Source organism: Pituophis catenifer, unplaced genomic scaffold, assembly GCF_029215685.1.
Source record: "Pituophis catenifer annectens isolate HBS135680 unplaced genomic scaffold, rPitCat1.0.hap2 SCAF_6, whole genome shotgun sequence".
Lineage (NCBI taxonomy): Eukaryota > Metazoa > Chordata > Lepidosauria > Squamata > Colubridae > Pituophis > Pituophis catenifer.
The window spans coordinates 24,600,598-24,621,043 of record NW_027256886.1 but is presented as its reverse complement, the minus strand read 5'-3'; the positions used below and the strand labels follow the sequence as shown (position 1 = coordinate 24,621,043).

The following is a 20,446-nucleotide window of genomic DNA, read 5'->3' as shown; positions in this document are numbered from 1 at the left end:
AAGATTAATCTACCCTTCTAAACAAGCTGAGTTGGAAGAAAGATTCACGCTATAAATCTTGTTGTCAGTAGCTGAAATTTTTAGAAAAGCTAACAGACATTGAGTCAAAATGAAACATTTTCTTGAAAATAAATCCACCCGTTATTTTTGTCTATTTGGAGTGAAAAACTGAACTCTCATTCTTTTGGAAATGAATAAGAAAGCATATGCTACCAGGAAAACAGTTGGGCATGATGCCTGCCCTTAATCCTTATTCCACAAGATCTGTACTAGAAGATAATTAGAGGTTCTTCATTAACCGTTTTCCTAATAAGAAAATAGCTAACTGAATAAGGAATAATCATGGTCTACTTATTCTCTTTCCACTACTGTATAGTCATATTCTTAAGAACTACAAAATAAATTAAATGAAAAAAAATACAATCCATTAATATAGATCAAATAAATAGATGTGCAGATAGGGAAATATTCAGCAGGCCAAATTATATGTGTCATTGTTTGCCCATTGAAATTCATTTGCAGGTTCTATCCCTTATAGTTTCCTTGATAGTTTTCTTGTTAAAAGTATCCCTCCCACATCTGTAGAAAAATTAGGTTAAAAACTGAGAGTTTAATCATAGAAAATGTTGATTAGAGTGGCAGTTTTAATAGCAATAGCAATAACACTTAGACTTATATGCCACTTTGCAGTGCTTTACAGCCCTCCCTAAGCAGTTTACAGAGTCAGCATATTGCCCCAACAATTTTACCCACCTTGGAAGGATGGAAGACTAAGTTGACCTTGAGCCTGGTGAGATTTGAACTGCCAAATACTAGAATACTAATTCTAGTATTAAGCAGGGGTGAAATGCTCCCTGTTCGGACTGGATTGGGCGATCCAGTAGCGATTGTGGCAGGTGGTTTAGAGAACCGGTAGTGATGGCAGCGCAAGGGTCCGCCCACCCGCCCGGGTGTTGTTACTTCCTGGTTTTAACCAGGAAGTAATGTGTTTTTTACCCTCTGCGCATGAGCAGGTTTTGCACATGCACAGAGGGTCTGCGTGCGCATGTGACATGTGTACGTGTGTGTGTGTGTGTGTGCACTTCCGAACCGGTGAGGAAGGTAAGTAGATTTCACCCCTGGTATTAAGTTTATGTGAGACTAAATCAAACATAAAGATTGCTGCAAATTGCATTAACAATAGAATAATATGATATAAATTTAATAAATAATATGAATAATTATTTCAGTTACTCAAAATATATAGGTACTATATAGCTGTGAAAATCTTGCTTTGTCTGATAATCTAAAGGACCATTTAACACCAGGGGTCTCCAAACCTGGCAATTTCAACTGTCGGAATTCCTCAGTCAGCATGTTGCCAGGTTTAGAGATTGTGATTTAGACTCCTGTTCAGGTTCCAAATTAAAGCATTCTGGATAGATTGCTGTCTAGCATCCATACTTAAGTACATCAAATCCACCATTTTGGATTACTGATTCCATTGTTGAATTGTTCTTAATATTAGAAAGTTGTTTTCTGACATATAATTGTAGGTATCTATGGGTTTGGTTTTTTTTTTTGCAACTTAGACCCATTCTTCTATGTCCTGAACTTTCAAACAATAGAATATATGTCTTGGAATCTTGATCTCTATCTAATCGCATTGGAGTATTAATGAGTATTCTTTTTAAGCCAGTTAATCATCCATTTAATTTTATCACATGCAGGCCACTCATACTGGGTCACATGTTTTGTTGAAATCAAGCTATACTATGTATAAAACTTGCCTTCAGTCTGGTAAAAAAATTGTATGATCCAAACATGAGACAAAGTAGATTTGGCAAAACTTGTTCATGACAAGTTTGTGCTGACTTTCTTGGCTATCTGATAAATTAGCCAGTCTAGCAATTCTTATTTTTTCTAAACCCTTTCCTGGCCTATTTATTATAAGAACTTGTGTTTTGATATCTTTTTGGTCAAAGTTTGTCAAATATTGCTGCAGTTTCTGTCTTATTTTGAAACTTGTGAAACTTATATGAAACTTCTTTTTTCATATCTTTTTAGTCCGAGTTTGGTCAAATATGGCTGCAGCATGTGCTACTATCAGTTATGGCTGATCTGCAGGAAGCCAGTATTTCTGGTTTAAAGTTGATAAAGTTGTCTGTTTATTGATGTATTAATATATTTTTCAGCTGCAAAGTGTTTTTTGCTTTAGTGGATCTGTGGTGGGTGATACTTCAGAAAAGGCCTCAATAACACACTCTTAACCTCTTCCTGTCATAGGAGGTAGTTTGCTGATAATATTTGGTTGACATAGGAAAAAGATATGCTTTGCTTCATAAAAGCATTGAGGTTATTTTACAGCAGAAAGTTATTTAGCATACTCTAAATGGTAAATTGGAAAGTTGTCTGCAAATCAGAAGACAGCATTACAAATATGCAGAACAAAATGAAGTTTTAGGAAAATTCAGAAATAGAAAGGAGAATCCTATTAGTTGATTTTGCTAAAAGTTGTATGAGAAATTTTGACTTAATAAAAACATTAAAAATACTAGAATTTTCAGTTGATTTCCTGTTGTAGAGATTGAGCAGCAAAGGAAAGATTGCAGAGTTGAGAAGCAAAAAAGAATAATGCTGAGGATTATTGTAACATATGAAACTGCAGCTTCTGAATTTTATTCTTTGATGCTTGAGTTAACTTTTGGGTTCTTCTTTTTTTGTCAACTTACATAACATTAAAAATTTGGTAACACACAATTTACTAAGAATCAGCAATACACATTTAGTTTATTTGTAGAGTTTACTATATATTAAGAGCCAGGATTTTTTAAATGTAGGATGCATTTACCATCCCACAGGAAAGGAATCTACCTTTAGCAAGCAGACTTTCAAATATTAAATGCTTATGTTCTGATAGCTAGCCTTAAGCTAATTTCACTTTTTTCTATGAAGTTGAATAGGCATCTTTTCTGCTTTAAGCATCATTGAGCCAAACGGGCTTGTCTTTTTTCAATTTCACAAACATAGCCATAAAAGGTATTGAAAATCTTCCATGCCTGGAAGAATTGGGTCAAAAGGTAACCATACCAGTCTTCCCTTAAAGTTCTTGAAAGTTGGGTTAAAATAATGTGTGATATGATTTCAGTCATCAATACATTTTTAAAAATGATATTCTACACATTTCTGACTATTTGTATTAAGCTACTGCTAAGTGTTCAAAAATTATCACACATTCCTTTTTAAATAGAAAATTTAATTTAGTTTCTGTAAACATTTACACATGGGTTGTAGAAAGTCACTGTTGTTATTCTGAATGTTTAGCTTTCGTGAGGCAGAACAAGCTGGTTTTTCTTATTTTTGCTTTGTTTATGCTACTGTCCACCCAGTTTTCTAGATCTCTGTTAAACAAGGAAGGAATTTTTACAGAACTGAATCCAGTCATACTTTCCTAATGAAGAGTTTATTGTTTCTTACAATGAATTTTTCCTAGCAGCATCTTTCTTACCTCTTTGGTCAGCGCTGTTAGTCTGGAACTTCACTTAGGAACAAGGACTATGGGATAGCCTATGCTGCTTCTGCATTGAAAGACCAGGTTAGGAATAGATTGTCATGGTGAAAATCTATGTAGTTGCTAAGAGCTGACCACAATCTGTTGGCATACAATCAATCAACCAATTGTTTTTTTTTAAATTATTTCACATCTATCCTTATACTAATAATAGATGAAGCTCTGGTACTTAATTTTGTAATTATCACTGTTAGAATCCTTCATATGAACTTAAGTTGCAGGAAAGGATTGTATAGATTAAGCAGAATCTAGAGCATGGTAGATAAATAAAAGATGGAACAACATCCATCTTTTGTGGTTTATAGAGATTCTAAAGTTTTACAGTCAATATTTTTGATCTAAGGCAGTAAAATACATAAGCATGATGCTACAGATATCCAGACTTTTTACAGCATCTGGCTCATTTTGTAATTCAACTCATCTGATGTAGAGTGGCCTACGGAAGAAAACTGCCTGAATCTTCATACTATTTGTAGTCACAATGCTGGTAGTGCCTAAAATAGCTCTGACCATGCAGAACATTAGTTTTGTTCTTCATAAACCAAGACACGTTTAGTTGTAAATTTAGTTTAGGGGTGGAGAATTGTGGTGGTGGGAGTGTGTTGGGGATTGTTATGTGTATTGGACCTGGTCTTTGGGTGTTAAGTGAATTTCATTGTATGAGTATACTGTGTATACACGTACAATGACAATAAAGTTATTTATTTAGTTATTTAGTTATATGCTCTGCCTAGAGTCCTTAATCTGCTTTTCCTAGTAGTAAGTTTCACTCTACATCTGCTATTCCTGGACTCGGATTGTGGGGGCAATAAGCCAACTTTGTATAGAACAACACTGCTTGGGGGAGGGGGGGCGAAAGCCCTAATAAACAGGTATATACAAAAAAGTATGCAGGCTATTGCTATAATGCATTGTAAGCCGCCCTGAGTCTACGGAGAAGGGCGGCATATAAATAGGACTAATAAATAATAAAAATAATCAGGGCTTGTTGAAAATTCTTTTTCAAAATAGCACTAGACACTGGAAGGACATATAATTGTGGGTGGTGATATTGTAAAGGAGTCTTGATCAGAAATGAGAGGTCCCACCCTCAGTCTATATCCGTGATGGCGAACCAATGGCATGCATGCCGGAAATCGCACACAGAGCCATCTCTCCAGGCATGCCAGCCGTTGCCCGTTCCTCTTCCGGGTTCTGGTGTGCACATGCGCACCGGCCAGCTGGTCTTCACGTGGGGAGGGGAGCGCCAGAAACCATAAAAGCAGCTCCTTGGGAGTGCCGGAAACTGGAATGCATGCACAGGGCACCTGAGATTCCAGTTTCCGGCACACACATGCGCACCGGTCACCTGGTCTTCCAGTTTCTGGTGCACATGTGTGCATGAAGACCAGCTGGCAGGTGTGCGTGCGCAGTGGAAACTGGAAGCTCAGCTTCCCAGCGGGTGCATGTGCACCAGGGAGCTGTTCTTCTGGTTTCCGATGCTCCCTTGCACGTGAAGACCAGCTGGCCGGTGCGCATGTGCACACCTGAACCTGGAAGAGGAACGGGCGACGGCTGGCATGCCTGGAGAGATGGCTCTGTGTGCCATTTTCGGCATGCATACCATAGGTTCGCCATCATGGGTATAGACTGAAGGTGGGACCTCTCATTTCTGATTAAGACTCCTTTACAATATCACCACCCCTTTACCCAGTCACCTAATTCCCTCTCCCCTCCCTCCGTCTCTCCCTTCCCCCTTCCTTCCTTCCTTCCTTCCTTCCTTCCTTCCTTTCTTCCTTCCCTTCTTCCTTCCTTCCTTCCTTTCTTTCCAAGGAATCTTAAGTCTTTTGAGAATGCATTTAATTAAGAAGCTGTTCTTGAAATGTACATTTTATCTCACTTCTCTGGGCAAGCTATCTTCAAGGCTGTGAATAGTGAAGGATAAGAAGGTCAACGAATCTCAAAGTAACCAAAATAAAACATGATTTCTGAGTCTTGATAAAAGTGTAAAACTCTAATACCAGACCTCCGGACTTTTCGTCGGGCCCTGAAAACTCATTTATTTCACCTAGCTGGGCTGGCTTGATCCCATCCGTTTTGGTTTTAATTTGAAATTGGTTTTAATTGGGTTGTTTTAAATTGTGGCCGCAATTATTTAATTACCTTTTAAACTGTTTTTTAAATTTTGTATGCTCTGTTTTATCTCGGCTGTTCACCGCCCTGAGTCCTGCTGGAGAAGGGCGGTATACAAATCAAAATAAATAAATAAATAAATAAATAATAAAATATTCTAATATTATATTCTTTAAAATGTTCTAACACTCAAATGAATAACACATTTGCTTTTGTGATTTAATAGGTTGCACCTAATGATGAAGCTGTTGTAACATTGCTTTGTGAATGGGCTGTGAGTAGTAAAAGATCTGGTAAGCACCGGGCAATGGCTGTAGCTAAACTATTGGAGAAGAGGCAAACTGAAATTGAGGCAGAAGTAAGTTATCTGCTAGTCTTCATTTCTAGAGGAAAATTTGGTTTGACTTTTAGAGCTCAAGATCATGTTGCTGATCTGCAATGCAAATCCGTCTACAGAGAAACTTTAGGATAATTCTAAAGGAGCTTTAGCATGCTTCTCACATTTTTGGAACAAAACAATGAAAAAAACATTTACATATGGGATTTTCTATAGTTCACTCTGAATTTATAGAGGGAACATAATCAAAATTGTAGAATTTAAAGAAAATATTAAACTGCAACTTTAAAACTGCTGAAATGATTTTTCAAGCTATGGGTAAATATTATCTTTTACTACATCATGTACAAAAAGATATTTAAATATAATGGATAGATGCAATAGTTCCTTTTTATTTATGTAACTCATGGAGGTTTGCATTAATTATTTTGTTCTCTGTAGATAATATTTGTATGCAACCTAGAATCTTATTAGTCTCATTAGTGTCTATTTACAGAAAGGTTATAAAAGATGTTCCAGTGTTGAAGAGTGTATTCATTTATTTATTTGTTGAATGTATACCTACTGCAATCAACTGATCCCTTGAGGTTTATAGCAAATGAAAGAATAAGCAGCAATAGCTATCAATAGTTATTTTAAAATGTTCACACTAGAAAATAAAATCAACAAATTTATAAGATTTATAAAATTATAATTGAAGTTGAGCTACTATGGAGGAATAAATCAATGGTTATATCTTTAGAGCAATACCCAAATGGCTGCCAGCTACATGGAAATTTTGAACTTATTAGACCTCAATATTGCGACTTTGCAAAAAACCACCTACTTGGAACTGCCTATATGCTCAGATGGTGTTAGGTCTTAATAGTTTATAGGTCCTTGATTAGGCCTTGAACTATTAAGTTTTTACCAGTGCCAGATTGTGAATTGAATTGAATATTAAAATAACAACAACAACAACAACAACAACAACAACAACAACAACAACAACAACAACAATAACATACTAAAAAATTGTTGCAGGCTGTGAAAATGGAGAACATTATTAAAACAACAGAAACAAAGTCAGAATATAAGGAAAAACAGCTAGATGACAGATTAAATAAATGGGAAGCCAAAGCTTTGTATGGACAGCACTTGAAAAAGATTGAAGGAAAATGTGATAACAACTTAATATGGACATGACTTAAGATTGGAACCATCAAGAAAGAAACTGAAAGTTTAATACTTGCTGCTTAAGAACAAGCACTACAAACTAATGCCCTGAAAGCAAAAATACAAAAACCCACTGACAATCCAAACTGCTGACTTTGCAACGACAAAGTTGAAACTCTTTCATATTTAATACGTGAGTGTAGCAAAATCTAGCAAACTGATTACAAAGCTAGACATGACGGAGTTGCTAAATTAATCCACTGTGATTATGTAAAAAATACAACTTATCTGTATCCGAAAAGTCATGGTAACATAAAGTGGAAAAAGATTTTGAAAATAAGAAAGGACTTTCGAATACAGACGGATCATCATTTGGAACACAACATGCCAGATATCACAGTTGTAGAAAATCGAAATGTACAATTTATTGATATCGCGGTACCAGGCGACACCAGAGTCGAAGAAAAAGAACTGGAAAAAATAATGAAATATCACTATCTGGCCATCAAAACTATGCTATTATGGACAAAACATGTGACAGCGATACCCATTGTCATTGGGGCATTTGGCACTATGTCCAAGAATTTTACAAAGTACATCAAGAAATTGCAGTTTCCTGCAATAACACCAGCGGAACTGTAAAAGGCTGTGCTAGTCGGAACACATACATTTTAAGAAGATACTTGGTTGATACCAAGAATGCTGGCAGCAACGCCTATCAACGATCAGAGCCAGTTAGTGATATTTGTGATGCATTTTTAAATATTCAGTTGACTGAGTTTATGTTTAATGAATAAAAGTTTATAATAATAATGCACACTGAATTCAAGAAAAAGGCTAAAAGTGAATATATCATAAGTATGAAGAAGAAACAGATTAGATACAGATTAACAGAGGTGGAAGGACCTTGTAGGTAATTTAGTCCAACCTACCGCCCAAGCAGAAAATCCTACATCATCTCTGACAAATGGCAGTCCAATCTCTTCTTAAAAGCCTCTAGCAATGAAGCTCCCAAAACTTCTGAAGGCAAGCTGTTCCATTGGTTGATAGTTCTCACAGTCAGAAAATTTCTCCTTATTTCCAGTTTGAATCTCTCCTTGTTCAGTTTTTATCCATTATTCCTTGTCTGGCCTTCAGGTGTTTTGGAAAATAGCTTGACCCCTCCTTTCTGTGGCAGCCCCTCAAATATTGGAACAGTGCTATCTTATCTCCCCTGGTCCTTCTTTTCACTAGACTAGCCATGCCCAGTTCCTGCAACCGTTCATCATATGTTTTAGCCTCCAGTCCCCTAATCATCTTGGTTGCTCTTCTCTGTACTCTTTCTAGAGTCTCAACATGTTTTTATAGCGTGGTGTCCAAAACTGGATGCAGTACTCTAGGTGTGGTGTTACTAAGGCTTTATAGAGTGGTATTAGTACCTCCCTTGATCTTGATTGTATTCCTCTGTTAATGCAATTTAGGATTGCATTGGCTTTTTTGGCTGCCGCCACACACTGTTGGCTCATATTTAATTGGTTGTCCACTAAGACTCAAAGATCCCTGTCAGAGTTACTCTATTAAGCCTGGTTTCAGCCAGTTTATATGTGTACTTTTGGTTTTTCTTGCCTAAGTATAAGACACTTACACTTAGGAATACACTGAGGAATTCAGTGAAATTCCTCTACACTGAATTTCATTTTGTTAGATAGGGCCCAGTATTCAAGTCTGTCAAGATCCATCTGGATCTTGAGCCTATCATCTAGGGTGTTGGCTATTCCTGCCAGCTTAGTATAATCTGCAAATTTGGTAAGTTCCCCTTCTATTCCCCATCTAAGTCATTTATGAAGATCTAAAAGTCCAAACTCAGTGGAATAAATACAGTTAATGCCATTAACAACTGGGCTATTCCAATCACCAGACACACAGTTGGAATAGTGAACTGGGCTCAAATAGAAATAAAAGCCCTGAATAGGAAGATCAGAAAAATGATGTCAATGAATCATGCCTTTCATCTCCACAGTAATGTTGACAGACTCTATTTATCAAGGAAAGTAGGCGGGCATGGAATGTTGCAAGTACACAACACAATTTAAAAAGACAAAGGGGGCATGGAAGAATATTTGGAGGAACACTGTAGAAGATGCAATAAACTAGTATACCGTGAAGGCTTACTGAGTCCTGGAGAAATCAGACTGACCTACAAGAAAGACCAAGTGAAGAATGGAAAAGAACAAAGCAACAGAAAGTGAAGAAGCTAAAGTAATCTGTAATTTTAGAATTGAAACAGACAAGCATTTGCCACATAACATTTCAGGCTTAACAATTGTTGATACAAAAGTCAAAAATGTCTGGATAATGAACATGGCAGTACCTGGATACAGCAGAATAGAAGAGAAATAACTGGGAGAAAATAACATAATACAAAGACATGCAAATAGAAATACTTTTATTTGTAATAACTTACATCCTGTGATGATACCTTTAACACCATCAAACAAATTCTGTGTATGCTAGGTCCTTGACAAAGACTCAATCAGTGGATAAAAATGCCATATCCAATCTAAACATCTGACTGACTGTGCAACAAACCGTAATAACACTATCAATGCTATTGATATCTGGCTGGGCCAGATGTGTGACATGATACATTGCTGGAATTATTAACTGGATGGTATAGACTGAAAACTAGAAATCTGTTGTCTATTCAATATATATCAGGGGTGAAATGTAAAATTTGTTACTACCGGTTCTGTGGACATGGCTGGGGGGGGTAATGTGACTGGGTGAGCGTGGCCAACTTTTTTTTTTAACTTTTCAAAGCATTTTTTCTAATGCTTTGAAAAGCCTCTGCCGATCAGGCAACTCAGCTGGGATCGTCAGAGACTTTTCAAAGCATTTTTTAACCACCTCTTCGACCAAGAGGTTGCAGAAAAAAAATGCTTTGAAAAGCCTCTGACGATCCCAGCTGAGCCGCGCGATCATCAGAGGCTTTTTTTTTTTACTTTTAAAAGCATTTTTTCGTCGGAAGAGGTTGTAGAAAAAATGCTTTTAAAAGAAAAAAAAAAGCCTCTGATGATCGTGTGGCTCAGCTGGGCATGGTGGTGGTGGGGCGCAGGGATTTTTGCTACCGGTTCTCCGAACCACCCAGTGACATCGCTACCGGATTGGGCGATCTGGTTCGAACCGGGAGCATTTCAACCCTGCTATATATTACATTCCTGTAGTGATATTAATAGATTATACCTGCCCTCCAGAAATGGAAGCAGAGGTTTACTTCTGGTCAAACAAACTGTCAAAAAGAAAAGCATGCACTGGCTGATCAAATGTGCTTATTCAAAGGAAACTTGGCTTTGTTTTTCCTAGAAGATGTTTTGCTTCTCATCCAATATGCTTCTTCAGTTCTGACTGAATGGTGGAAGATGGAGGGATTTATATTCTTCACAGTCATCTGGTCATTAGCACCAATTCTGGAGTCATTGAGGCTTTATCTGTGCTTCAAGGTCACCAAAATCGTACAAATGAGTGGAATGAGTGTGGAACCTTCTTGGAACTGCTGAAAGGATGGTGTTGTAAACAGGTGGTGTTGTATCCGTCCCCCTCTATTGAGAGTGGGCTGTTCAATCTTAATGTAGATGGCCTCTTTGACCCCTCTTTTGGTTCAAACTTCTTTTGGTTTGAAAGAGGGGGTCAAAGAGGCCATCTACCTTAAGACTGAACATCTCTCTCTCAACAGAGGGGGAGGGATATGACACCACATACGTCCTGTTTAGATAAAGTGAAACATTTTCAAGGAACAACAAAGTCCAGTTGCCTTTGAAAAAGCACCTTTGGGACAACCATGACCTGGATGACTGAGAATTTCCATGAACATTGGCTAGTTATGTAAAAGACAGCCAAAAACAACAATTAATGCAAGTTAAAAATGGGAACTTACTAAATGTACAGGAAACAAAAAAGTGAATTTCAAAATATTGTAATAAAAACAAGTACAGAATGCTGTCAATGGAAAGGTTTAATTTTTGCCAAAGATCAAAAGGGAAGTGGTTTCAGATAAATCTGGCACAGCCTCGAACATTAAAAAAAAAAAAAGAAAGAAACTGAAGGCTTAATTTTGACTCTGCCAGACTATTTGAAGCAATGCAATCAAGGATAGAACTGAAAAATCATCAAGTGATTCAAAGTACAGATTTTGCAAAGAAACAGAGAAAATAATAGATTCATCTCATGGAAAACAATCACACAAATTGATTATATACAACAACATAACATAGTCACAATAATGATTCACTGAACTATCTGCAAAACCTATTATGTACCCATAATGAAAAATGAGTGGGAACATAGAATTGAAAAAATAGCTGAAAATAAACATTAAAATATTGTGGGATTGTTAAATACAGAATATAAAGTTTTGGCTCATAGCACATCAGATATAGAAAATCTGCATCATCAAAATTTGCTTATGTGGGTTGGAAAAGGCCACACTTGGATCCACAGATAAATAACAATGTTCTAGTTTCTTGGGATGAACTTGATGTGTATGAAGACCACTCTCAGCTAAGGAACTGGTAGCTGTGATTTCACATTGTTGTTAACAGATAATAATAACCGACCAAAGTTATCTTCTATAGTTTTAGTGTGTGAGTGATATAGGAATAGCCTTTAGCAAAAACAACAGCCACACAGTGACACTGGAATGCAGTTTCTTAATTTGTATTTGTGTTTTACTAAGCCAAGATTCAAGTAATTCTTAAATTAGATTTCTTCATAGATTATCACATTGTTCCTATTACAAATGAATTGATAAGTCATTTCTTCTTAATTTAGCTGTTCTTTGTAATTCCTGGGAAAAGAGGGGGATGAAAGTAATTTTTACAGCTATGATACCACACATTTATTATTTTATTTTATATACTTTTATAGAGATGTGGTGAAGTTGAAATCATGGATGAAAAGGAATCCATTTCTTCAGCATCATTTGCTGGATCTAGCCTTCCTGTTTTTCAGAATGTTCTCCTTAGATTTTTAGATACTCAAGCCCCCTCTTTACGTAAGTATCTAATTATATCTGTTCTAAATTAGGATTAAGTACATATAACATTTTTTCCAGCAACTGTATTACTTTTTGTACTTATTTGGATTTATTGGGAGTTTAACAAAATTCAACTCTTTTATCTATTGTCAGCTGATCCAAACAGTGGATATGAAAAAACGGAATTTGTGAACCTAGTGCTGCTTTTTGGTGAATTTATACGGCATGATGTTTTCTCGCATGATGCTTACATGTGCACTTTAATATCACGTGGAGACTTATCTGTCACTGCAGCTTCTAGAGCACGTTCACCAACTGGGGAAAACATGGATGAGCACTATTCTAAGGAACATGATGTGAAACTTGAGGTAAGGAATCCATTGTTGCCTTAAACCTGGAGATGAGTGGCATTTAAATTTAATAAATAGTGTATGTGTGTAAGATTGGATTATTTGACTTCTGAATTGATATAATGTCAGAAGAAATCTGAAACAATAAGTTTAAAATATAATTTGTGATTTGCCATAATCTTTGGCTCTCATGGCTACTACTAGATGAAATGAAATAAAATGCTACTTGACTGTCATGTAATTGTCTGGCTCCCTTAGATCAAATGGTATTGATGGTATTTATAAAAACAACAACAATAGAAATAGTTACTTTTGAAAAGAAATGTAGATGAATTTCTTTCATTCAAATACTTCCCAAAAATATACAACTCCTGTGAATTACAATAATAAAAACAAACACAACAAAGTTTAAAAGCCACAATACAAATATAATGTTAAAAAATTAAAGAAGCAATAATAAATGTTATGGAATCATTGTGCCAATACATGCCAGGCAACAGCTACTTGAGATGTCCTAAGAAACACATCTTTGAAAGGTCAGAATAGTTAGTGCAAATCTGTTACTCCTGGGTGGGGACACCAACACAGGACAGAAGATATAATTAGCATTTGCAAGCATTTGGAAAAATCCAGCAATGTCTGTGGGGCCCTTGATGCTTTCTGAACTTGGTGCTTTTCTTGCAGATGTTTCACTATCCAACAGTTAAATCATCAGCACTGGGGAAATGGGGAATCCTCCAGAAACAGCCTTGAGAAAAGTCTTAGTGATGGGATATGGTTGGGAGAAGGATAACAAGGCCAGTTGTGCAAGAGGAAATTTACAAGCATATATTTAAGACTGCTTATTATTTGGAACTACAAGAGTATTTCCTTCCAGTTTTTAAATACATTGTAATTTACAGTGCCTTAGAGAAATTGTAATCCTCTAGAGCAGTCAAAACTGGTTTGCTACACTTTTTCTTCTTCCTCTTCATTGAAGCACATTTCCTGGGAGATCATTCATTCAATTGTAAACAAACTTACAGACTGATCTCCTGAGTACAGTCGACTCAAGCTTGTTAACTTTATTGTTTTAAGCACAATACCAAAGATAACCTATCTTGATTGTAATGTCCATTGACTATTATAAAGTATTCATTCTTCCTGCATATAATCAGTAATCTATATTATGCTTGAATTCATATAATTTGTTAACGGTCCAAAGGATTTTCACTACATTCTGAATCACATTTTTGTTTTTTGTCTCTTTGGTGACAATTAGGAACATAGTCTTATGGAACACATGTATATTGACTCAGGAACCACTAATATTTTTGATGATGTAGACAAGAATGACTTTAAGACAGACTTTGGTTCGGAATTTCCAGTAGGTTTAACTCCTTATTTTAAACCCACAAACTATGTATTTATTCATTCTTCCCTTTGCTACATGACATCATGGAATATGCTCTGCTTATCTGCTGTACGTTTCTTTTCACATTTTCACATACCTCAACTTGTCTAGCAGAAATCTACTTTTATTCTGCAAAACAGTATCACATTAGGTTTTCAAGCTGCTTCATCTAGTTTCACTAATGTTCAAAATGCCATTGTGGTGAATGCATCATGTACAAGTTCAAGTATAACTTCATATTATTTTTGCTTTTTCCTTCAAAAATCCTGAAATACAAATCCTTTCATAGACCTTCTAGCCATGTTTGCCCTTATTTGTTACTGTAACATGGATAGCCACATCATCTGAAGCAAATTTCAGCATGTAGAGTGCCAAGATCCCAAAGAGGATGTCTGAGCATAGTGTGATGTGTAGAAATAAGCACTTCAGAATAATCAGTCATCAGTGGCCTGACAACAAAGATGAATATTTCCCATATTATAAAATAAGAAAAATAAATAAATATGTTTTACATTTCCTTGATGTAGAGTATTGTACAAAAGTGTACTGTAATTGTTTCCTTGATAAAATAGGAACTATTAGTTTTAGATGTTTCTGAAACAGGTCAATCGTCCCCCGTCACCCCCATTTATATAGAATTAACTGTAAGCATTTAATTCAATGTCAGCCTGGGTTTATAGGCTCTTCACTTTATTGCGTGATGGGCTATTTCCAATCTTTATATCAGTAGCACAGGGAAGAGTTGAAAAAGTACTTTTAAAGAAACTATCTCTGTTGGGCATACTAATTGAGACTGTTGCTTATTTGAAGTAAACAAACCAAACCAAACCGAAATGTCAGATTGTCCATTTGCTAAAATCCTGGAGAGTTACTGCTAACTGGCAGTACTAAGTTAATTAGATCAGTGGTGTGAGTCAATAGAAATCCTGCAGTAAAATGATTGCAAATATGATTGTTGCAAATTGCAGTGAAGGAACTGGATGTTTAGATATATCAAAACTTACAAATATCTGCATGCATATTGAACCAAACATCTGGTAGTTCTCAACTTAGAACCGGTCCTTTAATGAGCCATTCAAAGTTATGGTGGCCTTGGGAAGTGTGCTATATAGCCCTTAGAACACTTTTGGATATGGTAAAATTATTGTATTTGTTTGTTTGTTTGTTTGTTTGTAAACTCTGGGCAGTTTACAATTATACAAGATAAAAATATGTACATATATTAAAATAAACAAATACCTACAAACACAATGATACAATTGGAGATGGCAAGGGAAGGAGGATCTGTTGTTAACTGATCAATCACTTTCACTGTGATGCTCCTCCATTGGGTCCCAATCTAAGTGCCAAAGCCAGGTCTTTAAGCCCTTACAAAAGATCAGGAGGGTTGGGGCCAACCTCACAAGATGTCCCAGGTGCAATGGCAAAGAAGGCCTTTCTGGAACCTGCTGGCCAGAACAAATGGGCTGACAGGGCCCACAGCATGTCTTCTCTACTGGCACAGAAGGGACGGGCCAATCTCAGTGGGATGAGACAATCCCTCAAGTAGCCTGGACTCATGCCATGAAGGGCTTTACAGGTGATTGATTATCAACACCTTTAATTGCACCCGGAAGCAGACTGGCAACCAAGGCAGCTTGTAGAACAGTGATGTTATGTGGGCCATTCTTCAAGCCCCAAGAACTGCCAAGAATATAATGTTTTCCTCCCTCCCCCATGATCACATGACCACTTTTCAGTTGCATGGCAATGGATATTCACTTAACAACTAGTTGCCAAGTACCCCCTCCCAATTATGTGATTGCCACTTACAATCTTCTCTGTTGGCTTCCTTAGAAAGTCAGTGGGAAAGCAGGCAGGAAAGATTTCAAGCTGCTGCCCACCTGCTGAGAGGACTTTCCTCATTTCAGGGCTGGCTGAAAGAATTGCCTGCTGATGGAGCTCAACCCCTCCATTGGGTTGCAAAAACTGGCCTTGCACCCCATGATTCAAACACTGTGTCTCCACTCTGGAGAAGGTATTTTCTTCTGTGCATGAGTTAGCAAATACAATCATTTTTTATAGTTTGGAAGGACCCTTGTCACATGACTTGGAGAAGAATGTTCATGAGAACATGAATGTCTCATGAATGTCCAATGTTCATGAGAATGGGCCCTGCCTTATGGGATGGTGTGAGGCAGCTTTGGTAGGAAAGTCACATCTCAGATTCACTAGGCATGCCTGCCACTGCAGAAAAAAGCAAACCTAAGTGGACCTGGACATGATGAGGAAAGTCCTGGGCTTCCAGGGCATGGTGGATGGGAAAAGGCCCTGCATCTTCCAGGTGTGGTAGAATGTGATCCAGGGACATTGCAACCATCATAAATACAGGACAGTTGCTAAGCATCCAAATTTTGATCATGTTACCATGGGGATACTGCAACAGACATAAATATGAAAAATGGTCATAAGTCACTTTTTCAGTGCTGTTGTCACTTTGAACGGTCACTTAACAAACAGTTGTAAGTCGGGAACTACCTGTACACAGGCAGGTTTCTTTGGCATTAGAAATGGTTACTTAATCTTTATGTCTTTTTACTCAAAAGCTTTGCATTGGCTCCATTTTCTTATTACTGCAACATAAAGGCTAGGAGGTAGAAGAGGAAGTTGTTCATTAAAATTGTCTGTTGCTACTTTCATGGAATATAGAGGGTTTGTTAGAATAGCAACTATTATATTGTTAGTACTGAATGCTATTCCAACCTCCTCATTAACATCTATGGATTACACATATTTTCACTATTACATATTTCAAGTTAATTCCATTACATTCAAAATAAATCATAGATACCATTGATTTATTTCTTCTTTCTTTCTTTTTTTTTTAAAAAATAACCATACTATAAATCTGGAGGACATTTATGTTTATAATATTAAATATTTTAAATGGCCTAGATCTTTTCTCCAATGCCTGGGGAGTCTTGTGAAAATCTGAATTCAATACCAGTACAAAACAGAAGAGCTTCAGTAAATAATGAAAAGTCTACAAAGAAAGAAAAAGGAAGGGAGCTGATTTTTCCATCAAATTACCACCTCCTTCGACATTTGCAGTACGCTACACATTTTCCTATACCTTTGGTAAGTAACCCTTCCCATCTTTAAGAGTTGATGCAAAATCTGAACAATGAGATCCACTTCATATATATTAATTAGGAAACGTGTCTGTGTAAGTTTCTCGGGTTCCCAATTTACTGTCATTTGTAGTCTACATCACAATTTAGCTGGATTGAAACTTGCTCTTTAACTGGCTTCTCCATTATTTAAGCTTCACTGAAAAGAGTAATAGTTTAATCATAACTAAACTTCTCTCTCTCTCAATCCTAAAAAGAAAGCAGTGGCAAACCACTTCTGAATATCTTGCCAAGAAAACTTCAGGAACTTGGCCAGACAGATAAAAGCATTTTGTGTAGTGAAAGCACCATAAATTTTATAAAGAATAAAAAATGCTGACCTTTTGAAAGGTGCACTATCTCACAGGTTTGAGATATTAGGGTTAGAGCCAGAGTTGGCAATCTGTGCCCCCTCGATTTTTGAAAACTGGGTGTCCTCCTGATTGTATGTCTGAAAATTGTCAGCAATTTAAATTTATTAATTTACTGCCATGCTTAGAATACCTGTTTTAAATGTCAAACTCTTAAAGGATACAAAGTCAGATTAATTTATATTTTGGAAATGCTCCTTATTGCAAATAGGATGAAATAATGTTTAAAGCCTACCAAAGTATTTCTTTGGATCAACTGATACCTTGCGTAATTAAGGCAGAATTAGTTTTAGTCTCTTTCACATCTCCTTCAAATCCTCTTTCTTGGACCAATGTTCTATCTCCATGTTCCTGGGGTCAGTTAGACATTCCTTTCTTTGGACTAACATTTTCAGCTTTTTTGAGAAGGTGTCCTTCAGAGAATAATAATAGTAATAGAAAATAGTACAGTCCCTCTTAAAAGAAAGGATTGCATGAAGTTACCCAAAAGGAAAAAAATCTGGAAGTTTCTTCTAATGAAATTCTTTGAAAACTGTATTTCCTATTGAAAGGTACTTAATATTTCCATAGCTTTGAAGGACATCAAATTGGGAATAATGATCTGAGACACATCTGTTCTGCTTTAGCAATGGCAGATATGCAATAAGGATAGGAATAAAATAGAAAATAGTGTTGGACTAATTTTGGAGACCTTTTTCAGTAACAAGTGACACCTAAATCTTATCCAGGCCTATTAAATGAGCTTTTTAGCCAGTGCTCATGTTTCATGTCTTTCATATATTTTCTACTATTTTAATTATAGCTTTGTATGATGATGCTGATCCTATATTTTTACTATTTAATTTTTACTATTTTTACTATTTAATTATGATCTAATCTGGGAGGTTTATTGCAATCAGGAGCAGGGATCCCCAACCCCTGCTCTGCAGCCTGGTGCTGGACCGTAGTTTATTGGGAACCCGGCCGTGGAAGTGGTGGGGGAGTGTGTGTGCCCGCAAAACCATTCCCGCTTTCTCCCTCTCAACCGCCACTTCCTCCACCACTCCACTGAGCCACCAAGTTGGAATGTCCATGTTTTCTTTCTGTTCAGTCTTACCACCTCTCGCCCCCAACAATCCTCAACCTTATTCAAACCATAGAAGTCCAAAATATACCAATGAAGTGGGAAGACAAATGCATTTTTAATGTCCTGTTGTAGAACGGATAGCAGTTTCAGCTGAAACCTGAAACTCTGGTGTTCTTGTTTCATGCATTTCTTGATCATCTAGAGAAACGTGTCTACCTTGAAAGGATACAAAACTTTTAGTCACTGTTAGTCTAAATGTTTTTGAAAAATAAAAATACAAAATGGGATCAAAGCACAGATTTGATACACCAAAGAGCAAAGTGGATTCTTTTGCTTTGTAGAGAGATTCCCTGAGAAAACAATCTGTGATTATAGTTTTGCTTTGGCTCAGCGTATATGGGATTCGAGCAATATGGTAAGGAAGAAAACATATGATGTAGCTTGCGGTAACTAAAAGGATGTTTACCAGAGCTTTTTTTACACTGGGATAGCCTTCTGTACCTTTGTTTTGAAAAAGTAATCTGATCACAAGAAAATTAGAGATGAGAACCATAGCTGAAAAATACAGAAATATTGCAGTACATATGAAATTGGTAAACACGTGCCAGTCTCTTCCCACTTTAGTTTTGAAATCAATGCATCCTACATTTGGTGATTCTTCGATCTCTGTAATTGGAATAACCATATTTGGTACCATGATGAAGAGAACCATTACCCATACCACTGCTGATATCATCTTGGCAAAACCAGGTTCCTGAATCCTATAGATCTTGTATCCCTTTGTTAATTGGAGGCACCGGTCCATGCTTAAAAATCCCAAGAATATGATTGACAGGTACATATTAATGTAGATCAGGCATGCTGTGACTTGACAGTGGAATATTTTCAGTTTCCATGGGGCAATTCCTAAATCTACAATTATTTTCACTGGCAGGGCAAGGGTCAGCAAAAAATCTGCTGTCAGTAGGTTAATTAAGTAAACATTCATGCATTTGCAATGCTTCTTGGTCTTCAGGAAGGTCCAGAAAGCAAAACAGCTGCCAATAAACCCAATAAGAAAAATCAAGTAATAAAAATATGTGAATGGCTGAATCTGAGAATAAATATTACATTCTGAAGAATTGGTTGAAGCCATCTGAAATATTTCAAAGTAGTTGTAGGAATCACCTCAAATCTGTGAATGAAAGAGAGAGAGAATGAGAAAGAAAGAACAAATGAAAGAAAGAGAGAGAGAAGAAAAATAATTGTTTGGGTAGAGTAATAAAACACGCAACCTAACATACTTATTTGCATAAGAGCTCCACAACTTATACATTAGTTGTATACAACTAATTAGCGCTACAACTAATGCAGAAAAGAATTTTAAAAAGCTTTTGAATAAGGTCAGGATAGGAAAAGGGCAGGCATTGTGACTGAAAAAACTCTCTTGTTTGCCTATAATCTTAAAAATAGCTTAATTAAGATATAAATAGTAGTGTTGGATAGAATGTGGGCACGTTCAAGGTGTTAGTCTGCAACAAAAGTAGTATTTTTGTACCAGTATAAGTAGTAACAATTGTAATAAATTGTTAAAGCATGAATACTGAATGGAAATTATAAAAGCAGTCATTTCCTCTTCAACATAAATGTGCTAACAGTTGCTATTTCTAGGAAACAGAAGCAAAGTAACTTCACCCAAATGAAAAACATTGAATCCTGAGTCTCCAATAAATATATGAAATATTACTATTTGCCTTCTCATTCTTAAAAAAAAATGTAGTGTGATTAATAGATAAAGAGAAATCATAAAAATTTATTACCTAGATTTGGTTAATAACACATCTGCAAGAAAACACGCAAGCTCAGAGAACACCAAGGAGCCCTCATTTCAACCCTGAGCTATACATATCCTTCTTTATTGGTATCACATTATGATTGTCCACTACCTTCACAATCAGAATAAGAGGACCATC

General features: G+C 36.4%; 2 protein-coding genes across 2 annotated transcripts in view; one reads left to right on the top strand and one right to left on the bottom strand.

Moving 5' to 3' along the window:
* The window catches only part of MED12L (mediator complex subunit 12L), a 187,307-nt gene that overhangs the window by 39,884 nt on the left and 126,977 nt on the right, over positions 1-20,446 (top strand). Inside the window, exons 11-15 of the mRNA XM_070944975.1 lie at positions 5,889-6,020; positions 12,057-12,183; positions 12,319-12,533; positions 13,777-13,881; positions 16,843-17,025. Of these exons, the coding sequence (XP_070801076.1) occupies positions 5,889-6,020; positions 12,057-12,183; positions 12,319-12,533; positions 13,777-13,881; positions 16,843-17,025 (762 nt within the window). The remainder of the gene's footprint in view (positions 1-5,888; positions 6,021-12,056; positions 12,184-12,318; positions 12,534-13,776; positions 13,882-16,842; positions 17,026-20,446) is intronic.
* GPR171 (G protein-coupled receptor 171) lies at positions 18,598-19,629 on the bottom strand. Its single transcript, XM_070946132.1, has one exon. It carries the CDS (start codon positions 19,627-19,629, stop codon positions 18,610-18,612), a length of 1,020 nt encoding a protein of 339 aa, XP_070802233.1. The 3' UTR covers positions 18,598-18,609.

Bases quoted from the DNA above. Each gene is read 5' to 3' on its own strand.
- GPR171 (XM_070946132.1), bottom strand. From the start codon at position 19,629: ATGGCTTCAACCAATTCTTCAGAATGTAATATTTATTCTCAGATTCAG.